Below are 18,437 nucleotides of genomic sequence, written 5' to 3'. Positions count from 1 at the left end.
GAGCTTTGTTTTTCTTCTTCTTACCTGAGCTGAATAACCATTGAAGAAGGAGTACCAGAAGTGAACTAAAGTAAACGCAAAGTTTTTGTAGAAGAAATACCGAAGGAATTTGCACATCCTTATATATGACCACCGTCCATGAACAAGCAACAACCTTTGGAGGTATCTGAACTGGCCGAAAGAATAATCACTAGACATGACTGCTTGCATCCCTTCTTGTCCACTTATTCCAACACCAATATGGGCAGCTAGAACAATGACAAAAAAGACACACCGTAAAGACCAAGATACTTTCAGGCAACTCTGTGTAAGAAATGATCACATTTGCACAATGGGAACCACGATTTTGTGTTCCATAAGCTTCAGACTTTTTTGTAGGTATATCACCTTTGTATTTCCCCCCGGTATATAAAGAAACTTAAATGATACTTTTAGTATAAGTAAGGAAAGTTCATGCATGTCTTCCTATTTGTCCACTATTAAAATTCAGACTTCCATGTATTGTGTAACCTAAAATGAAGTTTAGAAACACCAGAAAGAAAAATACACAAGCTGTGTAAACTTCCCCTCAAAAATAACCTGAAGGTACTTTTATACAATATTTTAAAATGATTTTGTGCATAAAGCAAAGTTTGTGAACACTGAATCATCAGAAAGCAAAGCTGTCACTAACACAGGTTTGGAATCTGGAGTATTTTGGAATTCTAGATAATTGTTGCTCAGTCTTATATGCTTTGCAATCAGATGGTTCCATGTCTAATTTCTGACAATTTTAGCTATTTTCCCCGACATTTAACAAAACAAGATTCAGAAAAATCTCTGCCCAGGATCATAAAGCTGTGTCACAGAAAAAGGTCCTGGGTGGGAAGGACAAAAATTGTTCCTTACATCAGAAAATGTCAAAAACTCCCATCAGTATGCTAAACAGACAGGAAGAAAAGACAACTTACTTATTTAAGACAACTTACTTTTGATCATATTTACATCATTAGCACCATCTCCAATGGCCAAAGTGATGGCTTTCTTGTATCTCTTCACGAGGTCCACCACCATGGCCTTTTGCTTCGGAGTCACGCGGCAGCAGATCACGGAGTTGCACTCACAAGCCAAGTCCACAAAGTTCCTCTGCTGCTGCTCCTTGTTCAGCTCTGCTCTTCTTTTACTCTCCATTTGCTTTTGCTTTTCTTCCATCGTTCTTGGAAACTTCAGTTTCAGGAGTTTCTTTTTCTTCTTTTTCTTCTCCAAAAGAATTTCATTCTGTAAGAAAAGTTCTTCTCTTTACACTCTGAACACGTATAGTAACAGTACTTTGAAGTCCCGTTTGAAAATCCTTGGGAAAGCAGAATGAAGTCTACTCTCAGTATCCATGGATTTTGCATCCATGGCTTAAAATATCTCCCCCACCAATAAAATCTCAAAAGAAAACCTTTATTTTGCTATTTTCTATAAGGGACAACATTTTACTGTGTAGTTTTAGATAACGGGACTTTCTCCATGGCAGGTCCAGGAACTAAATCCCCGTGGATAGTAAGGGCCCACTTGTATAAAAAGAGCAAATATTGGTAAAACTGCCAACAGAATTCTCTTACAACATAATACTGCACATTTTAGGGAGACCAATATTCACTTTTTTCTCTTTCATAAAGGATGAAGGATTTCACGTTTCCTCCCCCTTTGGATGTAATTATTAAAGTTGATGCCAACTTGAATGCTTTTAAAGCATTTTGGGTATTTTTTTGTATTATATTTTCACACAGAACTTCCAAAGTGTAAAAAAATCTTATACCAGTTGATCATTTTGGAAAGAGAGAGTAAAAAGCCCAATACATGTATACTTGGAAGATGGTCCCACTGATTTTTGGTAGCAGCATTTAAGCTAGTGAGAATATAAGGTCTTGGAATATATGGATTAGTAACAACAATTATTATTTCCTACAAGATATTTCTGTTCAATTTTTTTAGTTATCTATGTTGTTAAATTCTAAGAACTAATTAAATACTAGACAACTTCGTTCACCATCAACTACATCAGTGGTTCTCATCCTGTGAGTCCCCAGATGTTTTGGCCTCCAACTCCCAGAAATCCCAGCCAGTTTACCAGCTGTTAGGATTTCTGGGAGTTGAAGGCCAAAAACATCTGGGGACCCCAGGTTGAGAATCACTGTCCTAACGGCTGGTAACCTGGCTGGGATTTCTGGGAGTTGTAGGCCAAAGCACGTGGGGACCTGCAGGTTAACAACCGTACTGAATATAATACCTCTATTTAAAAAAGTCTATAGAAAAGGCATGGTTACTGGTCTAAAAATGAGAATCTCATCCTGTAAGCCTGTTGATAAGCTTAAGCATATGGCTAATTTTCAGAGTGGTGTGCAAATAAGCAGGTTAAACAAAATAAGACAAAAACTATTCTACTACCATGACCCCGAAGGAGAGACCCAATGAAAGGTACAAAGACGTGTTCCATTAAAAACATACACAAACAGTGAGCTGATGATTAACCCACAATGAACCCATGTTCTAGAACTTTCTGCCAATGAAACTGTTATTTTTCATTTATTTGTGCGTTTCTAACTTGTGATTTCTTTTTTTAAAAAAGTACCTTGAGCCCTTGTTTGGGAAAACTCAAAATATAAGCAAATAAACATCAGGAGTAGAAGGAGCATTGTGTTAGCTGCTCTAAGCAGTATTTTAAATAAAAGGGAGAATGCAGATCTATTGAACAAATCTATTGAACCCTGAAAGCATGAACATGGGCCAAGGAAGAGAAATGGCTGAGGGGTTCAATAAAAACAGTAACGGGAATTGCTGCAGTCACCCCCCTCCCTATATATAAACACATCTGAACATCTGAGGCAGTTGCCTCAGTCTGCCTATCATTGCAGATGTTCCGGATGGACAGCCCTATCACTTTAAAGTAGCAAGATGTACTTACCAACCATGAACCTGTGATAATGAGAGCCCGATTCCCACCTGGTGGAAAAAAGTTTTCATTATCCCCATGAGATGAGTTTGCATTAGATCCAGTTCGGTTCTTCTGGTTTTCCAGCCTTGTTTGCAGAAGAGCACTGGGGAGAAGGTGACAAACAAAGATCCATCACACAAAATGCAGCTGTTAAATTGGGAAGAGCAAAAATCTATCTACTGGTAGATCTTTTTGTTGATTTGTAGTGGATCAACAAGGCTATCTGAGATTCAATCATTTAATAACAGCAACCACAAAGTGACTTTTGCTCATCCTAAACAAGTGGTTCTCAACCTGTAGGTCCCCAGATGTTTTGTCCTTCAACTCCCAAAAATCCTAACAGCTGGTAAACTGGCTGGGATTTCTGGGAATTGTAGGCTAAAACACCTGGGGACCCACAGGTTGAGAACCACTGTCCTAAACTATACAGCTGGACCAAAGAAAGGATGCTTGTTGGTACAACCAATCATGTTTTGAGCCAGATAGGGATCCTCGATGAAAGACTTAGGTTGCCATAAAGTCTCCTTGCTTTCTTTGGCTGCTTTTATTTCATTATATGCTGCTTCATTACTAATCATCTATTATTTCCATTAAAATGTTGTCTTTTTTAAAAAAATACAATTTCATTATCTGATGTCATATTTCCAGTGGGTGGGTAAAGACATAAACAAGTAGAATTAAAGAATTCTAAAACCAAGCATTTTGGGGTTTGTGAGATTTATCTGATTTTGGTTTTGAGTGTGAGAATTGAAACAGAAGCTACAGCCCTTCTACAAAATCATCATAATCATTCCATGCTTCTCTCCATCTTTTGGCACTTGGTAGCATTCACTAGACAAAACCCATATAAAACAAGGGATGTCCCAATGCCAGCTGGCAATGAAATGTAAAGAGCATTACCTCCCTTCACCTCTAGATAGGGATGAAAATAATACTTGGAAAATGCAGATGAAGTATAAGTTGTATAATTTCCCCAAATGCCAGGAAAACCTGAAGAGGAATCTACGACAAGACAATTGTCACACTGCAATCAATCCTCCGTATCCATAGATTTTGCATCCATAGATTCAACCATCAATATATATATAAAATTCAAACAAGGAAACCTCGATTTTGCCATTATAAATAAGGGGCACCATTTTACTACACCATTGTGTATAATGGGACTTAAGCAACCACAGATTTTGGTCTCAACGGGGAGTCCTGGAATCAAACCACAGTGGATAGAATGTGCAGAAGATCACATTTCCTCTATAAAAAGCAAGTATTCCCAGCAAAATGATATATTGTAATTTTCTGCACAAATGTGTGTGTGTGTGTGTGTGTGTGTAAATTACTTGACAGGTGAGTGGATTTTAAGGATTTTCTCACAATAGAGAGCAAAAATGTAAAAGTATTTGTTGTTTCTCATGGAAATGAAATTTGCACCCCTATGCTTATCTCAGCAACACCTTCTACAAACAATCTATGAAACCAGTCATCAGCAACAATAATTATAAGTCATAATTTTTTTTAAAAAAATAACTATTAGGATTTAGCAAGAAGACTAGTTGCAACTGAATGCACACAGCAACAAGTCTGACCACACATTTTTAATTGGTCATAGTGGCACTCAGGAGAGTTTGCATTCTTCTAGAACCTCTAACATGTTTCTACTGGCTACAGGATTTGCTAAGTGTCTTAGTATTTATGGGGCAGTCTCCTTGGCTTCACCATGAAAGAATGCCTGTTTCAAACAAGAAATTCCAGGTGTTTCCTTTGCACCAGCTGCAGGTATATTGTTTCTCATTTGAAAAGTAGCAGGGGACAGAGTGACTTGAAGTTGATGGGTAGGTGGAAAGGGAACTTCTAGGCCAGGGGTCCCAAAACTTTTAAAGTTCCTCAGATTGTTGCCGAGGTGTGTGTGTGATTTTAATTGTGTGTCAGTGCCACACACCCACTGCCCCTTTCCCTCCCTCACTCATCCTCACCACCTGCATGTGATGGTAATGACAGGGTGTGGGGAAAAGACCTTTGTGGTCTTTTCCCCACACCCTGCGGGCCTTAGACTGGGGACTCTTGTTATAGGCTGTTAAACTTTCTACACTGTCTTCTTATTTAGATAGGCTTTGGGGTTGTTGTACCTTTACTGAGTCATGGCGGCGCAATGGGTTAAACCCTTGTGCCAGCTGAACGGCTGACCTAAAGGTTGGGTTGCTGACCTGAAGATTGCCAGTTCGAATCCGCAGGATGGGGTGAGCCCCCGTCTGTCAGCTCTAGCTTATGGGGACATGACAGAACCCTCTCAGCTAACACATCCCTGCATCCCCTGGGCAACATCTCTGTAGGCGGCCAATTCTCTCATACCAGAAGCGACTTGCAGTATGTTCTCAAGTTGCTTCTGACATAATAAAAAACCTTTACTTTTATTCCTCCATTTTAAATGCATTTATACCAGTACAACATTTTAATAGGGTAATTTGTTTTTATGTGTTGTCGAAGACTTTCATGGCCGGGATCACAGGGTTGTTGTATGTTTTCTGGGCTGTATGGCCATGGAGAAACTGTTTCTCCATACCTCACAAACTCTGAGGATGCCTGCCATAGATGTGGGCAAAACGTCAGGAGAGAATACTTCTGGAACATGGCCATACAGCCCGGAAAACATACAACAACCCAATTTGTTTTTTAAAAAAACTTTTTATTATAATGATTGCTTTAAAGTGTGTGTTGTTATAATCTGTGCTGTGACCTGCCCTGTGTCCTATACTGAGAGTTAGGCACAGAACCAAAGGTACCATCAACCTAAACAAAGCATTAACTAACAGCACCGTCACTGCAGTTATATTTATTGTCTGCCTTTCTCCTAGAACCAGAACCCAAGGTTCTCCTAGAACCAGAACCCTTTCTCCTAGAACCAGAACCCATGTGGCCCGCCCTTGGTTTTATTGTTCTTTGATCTTGTTTAATGTAGTGTATATTTTCTTTTATTGTGTTGTTTAATGTGCTATGATTTGTTGTTCTATTATATTTTGTTATATTGTATTGTTCTGGGCATGGCCCCATGTAAGCCGCCCCGAGTCCCCGTTGGGGAGATGGTGGCGGGGTATAAATAAAGTTTATTATTTATTATTATTATTAATAATAGAAAATGCTATATCTCTCCCTTTTTCACTCTGTCCTATGTTGTTATGAGCCTTCAATTGGTGTTTTGACTTATAGCAACCCTAAGGCGAACCTATAATGGAATATTCATTCAGAAGAAGCTGAGAGAGTGTGGCTTGCCCAAGGTCTTCTACTGGGTTCCCCATATAGTTGAGTGGTGATTCAAACTCTCTCTCCCCCCCCCCCCCGAGTTATAGTCCAGCCCTCAAACCACTACATCACTCTGGCTGTATGTTTACATCCCATTTTTCCTTCAACAAGCTCAGAATGGTGTACTGTATATGATGTCAATGCTATTCAGTCTTCCCAGCAACACTGTGATAAGGCTTAGAAAGAACAGCTGCCCACGTTCAATCACTAGGTACTAAGGGTAGATTTAAATATGGGTCTCTGTGATAGGTATTAAGAACATGTGGCCCATCATATACGGTTACTCTGCAGTTGTCATCACAACTTATCTTAGCCTGGTAAGGCTGATGGGAGCTGACCCATAGTAGCAGCAGCTCAATGACATTTGCATGAGTGTCTGGTCCACACCCTGATCTAGGACACAGTGCAGATTAGTTTTAACATGCACTCCATTCTAAAAGATAATCCACCTGATTCCCCTGGATTATTTTCAATACTAGGTATAATGGAAATATTTCAGCAGAAAAAATAACAACAGGATCCATAGGAAAAGCAGCAATGTTAATATCGTTTCATGCATTGCAGTTATTTGCATGCAGAAACATGTTGTCTTTTTACCTGATGTTTTCTCCATAGTAGATAGTAGTTTCATCTGTCAAAAGTTCACATGAAAACCCAATGTTTTCTGCAGTTTCTGCAAACAGAGGAGAATGTTCCGTCAGTTGGCTTCCTCCTTCAATTGTCAGTCTCTCTGACATACATACACAATGCATACACCAAACTTAGAGAACAATCAGGTAAAAAAAGAAGAAAATCCTTTCACAGTAATCTACACAGACATACACCTTAGGTAAATAAGAAGCAGCTATTCATACACACTACCTTTTTTGTCACCAGTCAACACCCAGATCTTTATATCTGCCTTTGACAGCTTGGATATTGTTTCTGGAACTCCATCTTGTAGCTTGTCTTCAATTGCCGTGGCACCCAGGAGCTGTAGATATTCAAAGAACAGGAATGTTAGCTGCAGTTGCATGATTGACTCACTTACTGGCTTGCACTCTCCATCTAGCCTACCAAGGTTATTAGAGCTGTCATGAAGCTCTCACAGAGACAACCACTCAACATAGAGGTAATAGATGGTAATTAATAATAATAATAATAATAACAACAACTCAGCCGCTATCAGGACCTCAACACTGAACTTCAAAGACTCTGGCAGAAACCAGTGCAGGTGGTCCCGGTGGTGATGGGCACACTGGGTGCCATGCCAAAAGATCTCAGCCGGCATTTAGAAACAATAGATATGGACAAAATTATGATCTGCCAACTGCAAAAGGCCACCCTACTGGGATCTGCGCTCATCATCTGAAAATGCATCACATAGTCCTAGACACTTGGGGAGTGTTCGACTTGTGATTTTGTGATATGAAATCCAGCATGTCTGTCTTGTTTGCTGTGTCATACAATAAAATAATAATAAACTTTATTTATATTCTGTCCTATCTCCCCAAGAAGACTCAGGGCAGATTCCAATGACAAAAAGGCAAACATTCAATGCCCGATAAAATAAATACAAATAAAATATCGGCCATCCAAGACCTAACATAGACCAACAAATAGCAAAATATACCCACGTATAAGGGCCCCTGGTGGCACAGTGTTTTAAAGCGCTGAGCTGTTGAACTTGCGGACCAAAAGGTCCCAGGTTCAAATCCCGGGAGCGGAATGAGCACCCGCTGTTAGCCCCAGCTCCTGCCAACCTAGCAGTTCAAAAACATGCAAATGTGGGTAGATCAATAGGTACTGCTCTGACGGGAAGATAACAGCGCTCCATGCAGTCATGCTGGCCACATGACCTTAGAGGTGTCTACGGACAACGCTGGCTCTTTGGCTTAGAAATGGAGATGAGCACCAACCCCCAGTCGGTCATGACTGGACTTAACGTCAGGGGAAACCTTTACCTTTACTACCCTCATATATCAAATTAAACCCACATATATACCAAATGTTAACATATAATCTAGAATTAATTAAATTAAATCTAGTATAAAAACATGTTGGTATTACTTCTGTATTTTTGCATACTTTGACACTTTGATTTTCATCCATGTCAAGGTATCAATGTAAGCAACTATTCATCAGTACAGTTGACAGAGAAAGTCAATGGCCTAGTCAACATTTTGGCTTAAGCAGGGTTTGAACTTGAGTCTTCCCAACCTAAACAAGTTGACCCTGGGCTTCAGTTCATTTTCTTTTGTCGACTAATTGAAATAATTACTTGGCCCTAAGAAAGTCAAAGTGACCATCTTTGTTAAAAGATGGAAGAAGTCTCATCTCCTCTTTCATTCTATGCTGCAGTCACAAAAATTGGTGATCCCAGTCAGTACATTACAAGTTGAAGAAATGTTGAAAAAGAAGTTATTCTCCTTGGTGTACACACAATACAGCTACCATTATGAAGAGTGTCACTATAAGAGTGATGAAAAAGGAGACATAGGAAAGTTCATGCATCTTTAGGAAAAGATCATTTGACAGGAACTCAGTGTTAGAAATGCTGCAAGTTCTAATGTTAGAAGTCCCCCACCCCTGGCTTCCCATTACACTTACAATTAAATTTTGTTCAATTTCTTCATACACCTTGTCCAGAGCTTCGTCACGGTTTCTCAAAGCAACACTAGCAGCCATGAATTTTTTATTCCATGCCTCATACTCTTCGTTGCTGATGTCCTTGTAGCAAAGACATAATGTTCTAAGGGTTTCACTTGCAAAGATCTATTCAAGGAAAGCGAAAAGAATATCTCAGGGCTGTATTCAAATATCATTTGAAAAAGCATCTCCTAAACAAATCAAACTGACAGGAATAAATTGCCATGTGAGAATGAAGGTCATTGGGTCTATTTCAGAATAAGCAAAAGAGAAAGCCAAGTCAAAGGAATCCCACAACTGTCCCAAAAGCTCCTTAATCAGACTTGTGAAATAATAATACTGCAATGATAAGAAGACAGGAGCAAGACATTTTTTTCCAGTTATGCAATTCTACATATATATATATACTCAAAAGCAAGCCCTACTAGGCATACTTTTCCTCAATGGAAACTCCTTTCAGTAAAATATTCATAGCACTGCAGCTGAAATACCAGAAGTTATCAGTTTCAAATGAAAAATGCACTGTCTTTGGACATTCACCAGTTCAACTCTGGTTTTAATTGGGAATCCAATAAAAATTCTGGGAAATAAAAGTTCCAAAATTTGTCAGGAATTCCATTTGCAGAGAACCTTGTACATTTTCATGAAATTTAATTGCCATGTTTCCTATTGTGGCAAATAAGAACAGTAAAACTTATTTTGTAGCACAGATCTATCCTAAGATAGGAAGGTAAATCATATTGACAGATTATCAAATCTTTGACAAGAAAGATTGTTTTGGTATGGCAAAATACTTTGCTGGAAAAAAAATGTAAACTATCATAAAATATTTTGGCCTTGAGTGAAATTTCCTGTAACCTCATTGAGCAATGAAAAAACCTTTTACATTTTCCATTCTTATCTGTCAGTATGATATAAAAAAACGATTAAAATTCCTGTGTATGTGCCTTCAAGTCATCTGTCGACTCATGGCAACCCATGGATTTCTAATGGCAAGTGGTTTTGCTGATTTCTTCCATTAGACTCGAAATGTGCCAATTGTATATCTACATGTATATTTTTATGAATGTTTAATGTATTTGATTTTAATGGATTGAATGAACTGTATTATTTTTATATATGTGTTTTATTGTAAGCCACTCTGAGTCCCCTATTGAGTGAGAAGGGCGGGATACAAGTATTGTAATAAATAAATAAATGAATGAATAAAATAAATGAATAAAATAAAATAAAAAATAAATAAAAAAATAAAATAAATGAATGAATAAAATGTGGTCTGCAGCACCTGGCATTCACTGATGGTCTCCAATCCAAGAACTAACCAGGGGTAGCGTGCTTAGCTTCCAAGATCATAGAATCATAGAGTTGGAAGAGACCTCGTGGGCCATCCAGTCCAACCCACTGCCAAGAAGCAGGAAAATCGCATTCAAAGCACCTCCAACAGATGCCCATCCAGCCTCTGCTTAAAAGCCTCCAAAGGAGCTTTGGAGATCAAATGGGAGCTGTGCCTTTGAGGTATTTACACGACCATAGAGCCAGTAGTGATCTGAGAGTTGGATTACAACTTGAGGGTTTCAATCTTTGCTCAGCCATGAAACTTACTGGGTGACCTTGGAGGAAGGCAATGGCAAGCCTTTTATGAACAACTCTTGCCAAGAAAACCTTGTGATATGTTTGCCTTAGGGCCTCCATACATCAGAAACAACTTGAAGGCACAGAAGAGTATATTAAAGTGCAAATATGAGTATGTTTATCTCAGAGAAGAGAAGACTAAAGGGAAATACAAATGTGTGAAGAAATGACATATGGAAGAGGGCAAAGACTTGTTTCTCTGCTTCCTCAGAGAAAAGGATTTCACCTCCTTATAAGAGTCACGGGTAGATTTCCATTGGCAGCAAGAGCAGTTTGACAAATGGAACCAATTACATACAAAGGTGTTAAACACTCCATCACTACAGAGTCCCAGACAAATGTTGGACAGCCATCTACTTGGTCTACTCCAGTCAATAAAGCAGGTCGATCTATCTGGCCTACAAAGCCCCTTCCATCTCTAAGACTTTATGACCAAAGGCAACCAACCGTGTTCTAATGCACAAAAGACATTGTTTTTAAGCCTGGAGAACAAACAACTCCGCATATGTATGCTTGCCCACAATGTCCTGCCTCATGCACGGAGGAGGAGTTGTTTAAAGCTACGGACAATGCAGTTGCTGTTGCCCATTTCTGGTCTAAAACTATTTAGTTGTTTGTGATCTCTATTTTTTTTCTTCATCATTTTTAAATGTATTTGTTATGCAATGCTTTTGACACGAAATAAATAAAAAAAGCCTGGAGATGTTATACCCTAATAACTTACAAACATGGACTTTAGCATGTTATTTGTTGTAAACTGCTTCATATGTATTCAAAAGTAAGAGGTTTATTTTATTTTTGTTATTCTGTGCCTTCTGGGATTTTCTTGGAGATATTTAGTCAATAGGAATTACAATATTCAACACAGAAGGACAAAAGAGAAGGAATCTGAACCATGGTCTTCTAGTATCCTATTACAATACGAAAACCAGTACACCACACTTTTTTTCTTTTATTACATACCCCACTTGAAAAAGTAAATAAATGTGTTCCCAAAGTAATTTCTATACCCCAAATGGAACATTGGCTCGGGCTGTGGCGCAGGCTGTAGAGCAGCTGCAATTAATCACTGCAATGAATCACTCTGACCAGGAGGTCATGAGTTCGAGGCCCGCTCGGAGCCATGTTTGTCTTGTCTTTGTTCTATGTTAAAAGGCATTGAATGTTTGCCTGTATGTGTAATGTGATCTGCCCTGAGTCCCCTTCGGGGTGAGAAGGGCGGAATATACATGCTGTAAATAAATAAATAAAACATTATAATATATCACAGAATGGCAAGCAGGAGAAGGAGGTTGCACACAATGTGCTAAAGCAAACTCTAGAGCAGACTATCCCAGCCCTACTAAAACATGGCACCACAACTTCCATCATCTCCCAGTAAAACTACAATCTGATTTGGGATTCATCCAGCACATCTGGAGGGCACCAGGCTGGAGATGGCTGCTTGAGAGCTACCACATCCATACTGGCAAACACTGCATAAGATCCCCAGCCCCAAAAGTCTACTTACATCCAGTGCACGTTCTGTAGTCTGCTTTTGGGGATCATTCCGATGTAGGCGTTCATAAATCACTGTATCCGCCCCTTTACAATACAGCCTGATTGCTCCATTTGGTTCTCTTGCTATAAAAATAAGATGCAATCAAGAATTTCAAAAAAAGATGAATATTATAAATACGTATACTTTCATTTTTATGAACTACAGTTGACCCTTCACACTTGCAGGTTTGGCTTTTGCAGTTATTCATGGATTTGGTTAAAAGGGTATCTTTAGGAATCTCGAGCTCTTCCATTGTGATTCTTTAGACAGCGCCCAGTGGGATTTGACCACTTTTACATGACTAGAAAAGTAGTGGTTTTTCACTTTCACAGGGGTTCTGTGCCCCTAACATCAGTAAATGTGGAGGACTGATTGTACTTCTATATCAACCATTTAAATGACATAGGGCATAATGAGAAAATTATAAAACCCGGGCTGTGGCGCAGGCTGGTGAGCAGCCAGCTGCAGCCAGCTGCAACAAATTACTCTGACCAAGAGGTCATGAGTCCGAGGCCAGCTCAGACCCTGCGTTTGTCTCTGTCTTTGTTCTACGTATGTTAAGGCATTGAATGTTTGCCTTATATGTGTAATGTGATCTGCCCAGAGTCCCCTTCGGGGTGAGAAGGGTGGAATATAAATACCGTAAATAAATAAATAAATAAATAAATAAATAAATAAATAAATAAAAAGAAACATACACTATTCCCTTTCTTTCATACAAACACACATGCTCCTGGAAAACAGCAACTAAACAATAATAAAACATTAAAATCTAAATGTTTTGGACTAAATGAATACTTTTATTACTAGATCTGCAGGTTTCCCAGAATGGAGAAATATGTCCTGTGTGAGTGCTCAACAGGCTTTACAAAAAAGCATGAATAAGTTTGTAGGGAGGACATCAGCTCCACTCTGGGAGAAAGGTGGCATATAAATTAAATAAATACATATTGCTTGCACGACTGACTGATGTGCTTTCACCAGCAATGGTTGCGGATTCACATGTCAACCAGAATGGTGAATCTGCTTCAGTTATTAGTCCAAACTTTGAAGGGACCATCCAAGACGCTCAAATTATTTGGGGGAGAGAGATCAGCAACATGGACAGTTCATTCAACCCATTGGCTAAAACACATAGCCGATTCCCCGTTTCACAGATTTAGAAGCTGCTAGTACTTATTTTACGGGAACAATGTAAACTGTTTCTCTCCTTAGGTATCTTTAAGACCAAGCTGATTTTTTTTAAAAAAAAACATGGTGGATGTATCTCTCCTATTATTTGTTTTTGAAACAAACACTTAAATAACCAAAAAACAATTGCCTGACTTACTGATAACTGACATCCGTTTTCTGTCGCTGTTGAAGTCCAGAATGGCAAGAACATCATACGTTTTTACAGTTCCCATTTCACTTATTGTAATAGTATTTTGTGTCCGTGAAAGAAAAACAAAACCAAAGTTTCTGGCAGCAGTTACTAATGCACCTTCATCAGGTGAAGCAGCCTGATAGTTGAGCTCACCTGGATGTGAAAAAAACAAAAATGCAAAGTATAATAATAAAAAACAGACCAGAGTTTATAGGAGGGGGAATTGTGGTACCGAGAATAGAAGGATGCTCTGAACAGAAATGGAGGCAAAAGGACTTCTAAAACAAATGCTTAAAACACATATTGCCAGCAAACTGCAGGGCAATGCACAAGCATCTTGGGTATCCTGGGTTGTCACAATATGTATTTGATGGGGACTTCTCATGGATTCTATCAGAAGAAACAAACTACTTACCATCACTATTGTCCACCATCACTGTGTGACAGAGTGCAAGCAGGAAGAAGAACTGCCGGATTTCAGGTTCCTTTCCCTGCTTAATCTTCTCAATCAGATACTGATCATGAAATGTGAGCTTTCCATCAGCATACATATTCCAGCTGAAATCAGCTTGCTAAACATGGAGAGAACGTGAGAGTGTCAACTTAAGGCTGTTCTTGTTGGTAATATTCAACTAGTTAAAAGCATGAGTCAATACACACAAGCCAATAAATTGGCCATTGGACAATTTTGGCTTTGATTTAATAACCTGGAGAACATTCACTTTGACAAAGCAGGTATAGCCCTAGGTCTGACATACAACTCCAAATTTGGTATTTGCCTTGCTCAGTATACTTCCCACAGAGAAAGTACCATATATACTTGAGTATAAGCCGACCCAAATATGAACTGAGGCACCTAATTTTACCACAAAAAAATGGATAACTTATTGACCCAAGTATAAGCTGAGAGCGGGAAATGAAGTAGCTACTGGTAAATTTCAAAATAAAAATAGATACCAATAAAATTACATTAATCGAGGCATCTGTTTTATATTGTGATTGTATTATGTTGCTTATATTTTGTCCTTATGTTGTTTGGGCCCCATGTAAGCCGCCCAGAGTCCCCACGGGGAGATGGTGGCGGGGTATAAATAAAGTTTATTATTATTATTATTATTATTATTATTATTATTATTATTATTATTATCATAAATAGGTTAAATAATGTACATATATGGATACAGATATACAGGTACATGGATCTATATGTATATAGGATTTGCAAGGACCTGCAAACATATGAGGGGAAAATTCATATATAAAATTAATGTATATAGATAGATAGATACAGATATATCATTACATAGGGATTGCAAAGGAGTGCAGGGGGTTAATGCCTATATATCTGTAGGAGAGATTAACAAATATTTCAGGGGAAAATGCTTTTATAAGATTAATGGATATATATTTTTCTTCTTCCTGACTTGCAAGGGCGTCTTTCCCTTTTCAAAACATTCCCTTGGTTAAGAGCGAGGGAGGCTTTAGAAAATACACTGATAAGGGAGGATAAGAGAGAAATATATCATATATTGCAAGCAATGGCCTCCAGGTTCTGTTGCATGGCCTTGAAGTTGACCCCATTATAAGCCGAGGGAGGCTTTTTCAGCTCAAAAAAAGGCTGAAAAACTCGGCTTATCTTCGAGTATATACGGTAAATCAATCCTAGTCTAGTAAATATGGTATGGATCTCTTGAATTTCTATGGTTAATTTATAATGTAATTATCTAAAGACTGTTGGGCTACAACTTCTATCATGACCTGCATTAGGGTGATGGTGGTAGTTGCAATCGAACAGCATTTGAAGTGAAGCAGTTCTCCACCTCTGCTGTAAAAGCACTTTATATTCTTGAATATCAGTAAAATAATTCCTATGCTTCGGACTATGTGTCCTTACTCTGCTGCCCAAATGTTCCAGTTTTCCATGCCACTTATGGAAACTCACGTCACAATTGACCTGCTGGACTTTAGAGTGAATTCCAGGTAAAGTTATTGATTTTTGGAATTGATGAAGGAGAGGTTTAGGAGAAGGAGGAGACTAACATTTTCTAGAACTCTACCCCTTTCAGGTATACTTTTTGCATTTGAAAATTACTTACCACAGGACGATGTTGTATTTCCCCTGTTTTATCTCTGTTCTCTCCTGGAAAAGGAAAGCAAAAATAGTATCAAGTGTGACAGAAGAACTCGCTTGCTGGATCACACCATGAGTACGTCTAGTCCAGCTTCTGTTTCCAACAAAAGCCAGCCAGGGACAGAAGCCATGCCTGTAGCTTGTCTGGTTACAGCCTTTGGTCCTCAGTTATATTGTTGTCACTGTGTGACTTCAAGTTGTTTCAGACTTACGGTGATCTTAATCCAAAGCCATCACAGCGGTTTCTGAGACTGAGAGTGTGTGGCTTACACAGGGTCATCCAATGGGTTTTTCTGACTAAGAGGGGATTTTAACCCTGGTCTCCAGATCTGTACTATGCCATGTAGGCTCCCTACTCAGTGACATACTACCTCTGAATATGGAGTCACGTATATTAATATGATAAACTATTGCAGTTAATAGTAGTAACAGATTCACTCTCCTTGAGTTGCATGAGCAGAATGCAAGTTTTCACCTCTTAACCTCCATTTCTGAATTCCCCGGTAACCCCTTTTCAGGGAGTTGTTGGAAAGGGGCTAAAAAATACCATGGCTTATGTTTTATGTGAAGATACAATCTTGCAAAATCAGTTGGTAGAATCTTACATTCTTTTCACACGTTCCTAATTTTGGCTAGTCCACCTTCTTTTAAAATACATCCCATAAGGCTCACCAGGTCCCTTCCAAACTCAACCCAGATTGTGGATTGTACAGAAGACTTCAAGAGAAGGAAAATATCAATTGCAGAGGCTGCTATATCTATCTGTTCATATAGCAATGGATATCAGCTCATGAATTTGTCTAATCCTTTCGCTAAAGCCATATAAGATAATTTTTATTGCCATAACTTCTGGGGGTTAATTTTACAGGTTAATTATCATAGAAAGCATAGGAACAACTTCTTTTGTATGTTATTAAAACATGTGAACAGTTGGTCTCTGGGAAATGTCAGCAAAGCTATGACTTACCATATGTTTCTCCACTGATGCAACATTTTTTGAATGCCATGATATTCTGAGTCAATGTGCCCGTCTTGTCCGAGAAGATATAGTGGATCTGTCCGAGCTGTTCATTCAAAGTGGTGGTTCTTGCTTTAGCAGGTGTGTCTTTCGGCGGATAATACATCTGCAAGTCCCAGTTGATAAAGTAGCTTTGTCCCAAACGGATCACCTCAACACTGAGGAAGAGATAATAATGTTTATCCTCATTTTGAAGTCTACAACACTCAGGAAAAAAAGTCTAAAAAATCAGTGGAATGCCAGGCAAATTCTTAATTTCTGGATCCAGAGGGCTATCCAAAACAGTACATTTATGTGGAACTATAAGGTAAAAACATCTCAAGTAATCAGTTTGGTGTTCCTATATTTGTAATTGATATATTGATACAAATCAATTCAGAAGAATAAAGATGTGCCTTCAAATCGTCTGTCAACGTATTGCAACATCATGAATTTCATAGCAAGAGAGTAAATAGAAGGAGAGATAATACAATTATATATCCTGTTTCCTTAACATGATTATCCTTAAAGGACAGGGCACATTAGACAACCTGTTTACAAGCATTTGCATTTAAATGCACACCTGAAAAGTACAGTGATATTCAAGGCATTTCATTTCATTCCATTGTCATTTTCTTGCACAGACTAGTCTGACAGACTTAAATATCACTAAATAGACCTATTTGACAAGGACGGCTTGTTTAAAAAGCCTTGAAGTACCACAATTATTAGCAGGGGAAAAGATTCTGATAATAATCTGTACTTAAGAGAAAATTATTCTATAGCTAAGTTCATGGTCTGTAGAGAAGCTGAATGTGAAGCAAACTTGATCAGCCTCAAACCATTTACAACAACTTTATTGTTTATACTCTAATTATAAGAAGTTACACACTACCTACTGAGTCATGTTCAAGAGTTTAATGAGGCCATACAAAGTTATAAATAAAGTTGGACAAGATACTGAGCTCACATCTTTTGACCATTCCTCAACCAAAGAAAACTTGTGTTATGTATCTTTGGTCAACTCCAAGTTATAGTGACCCAATTATAGGATTTTTATGGCAGGATTTATTCAGAGGAGACTTGCCATTGCCTTCTTTTAAGGCTGATAGAATGTGATCTATGCAAAGGCAGACAATAGTACAGTTCTCTGATAAAAGTGCTATAAATTGGTCAATTGCAAAAGTTTAGCAGAAGCAAATATTTCACAGTTTATGCAAAAACAATTCTCTGCATATAAAGAAACAACAAATATACTTAAAGAAGAGATCAACAAACCTGATTCACCAGCAATAGAACTAATAGTCACCCCTCACTGTCAAATTAGAAATATATCTATAAATAATTAAGTTTGTCATAACTTTGCTTACAATCTTTTGTACTTTTAATCTTGAATGCTGGACATATTACTGGAATGAAACTAACCAAAGTCATCCAGTGGGTTCCTGTGATTGACTAGAGATTCAAATCCTAGCCTTCCCAAGTGTTCCCAAACCACTACTCCATAATGCAGTGGTTCTCAACCTGTGGGCCTCCAGGTGTTTTGGCCTACAACTCCCAAAAATCCCAGCCAGTTTACCAGCTGTTAGGATTTCTGGGAGATAAAAGCCAAAACATCTGGGAGAACCACTGCCATAATGGCTGTAATGGTTTTCCAGTGAAGTGTTGCCAGGAAATGCTATGAAAGTAGCCTTCCAATAAATGTTCTCCACATTCTTGAATATTTTACATAAATTTGAAAAAAAAACTTATCATTTCTACATGTTTCCACTATCTTACTATTTCCCGTTCTATTTTTAAAATGTGTTGACACGTCTTTTATGGTATTTTTTATGCAAACCACTTAACAGATTTTATTCGTATTAAGTGCAGTACAATTGTAATACA

The 18,437-nt window shown here is 38.4% G+C and overlaps 1 protein-coding gene across 1 annotated transcript in view; it reads right to left on the bottom strand.

The window, feature by feature from the left end:
• The window catches only part of atp8b1 (ATPase phospholipid transporting 8B1), a 102,572-nt gene that overhangs the window by 10,177 nt on the left and 73,958 nt on the right, over positions 1-18,437 (bottom strand). The window contains exons 13-23 of the mRNA XM_008115126.3: positions 16,521-16,729; positions 15,519-15,562; positions 13,838-13,994; positions 13,387-13,575; positions 12,027-12,139; positions 8,846-9,010; positions 7,118-7,229; positions 6,854-6,929; positions 2,933-3,065; positions 969-1,257; positions 25-248 (exon numbers count right to left, since the gene is read on the bottom strand). Coding sequence (XP_008113333.1) covers positions 25-248; positions 969-1,257; positions 2,933-3,065; positions 6,854-6,929; positions 7,118-7,229; positions 8,846-9,010; positions 12,027-12,139; positions 13,387-13,575; positions 13,838-13,994; positions 15,519-15,562; positions 16,521-16,729 — 1,711 coding nt within the window. The remainder of the gene's footprint in view (positions 1-24; positions 249-968; positions 1,258-2,932; positions 3,066-6,853; positions 6,930-7,117; positions 7,230-8,845; positions 9,011-12,026; positions 12,140-13,386; positions 13,576-13,837; positions 13,995-15,518; positions 15,563-16,520; positions 16,730-18,437) is intronic.

Source organism: Anolis carolinensis, chromosome 2 (genome assembly GCF_035594765.1).
Source record: "Anolis carolinensis isolate JA03-04 chromosome 2, rAnoCar3.1.pri, whole genome shotgun sequence".
NCBI classification, from domain to species: Eukaryota; Metazoa; Chordata; class Lepidosauria; order Squamata; family Dactyloidae; genus Anolis; species Anolis carolinensis.
This window is presented reverse-complemented; position numbering and strand designations above follow the sequence as displayed.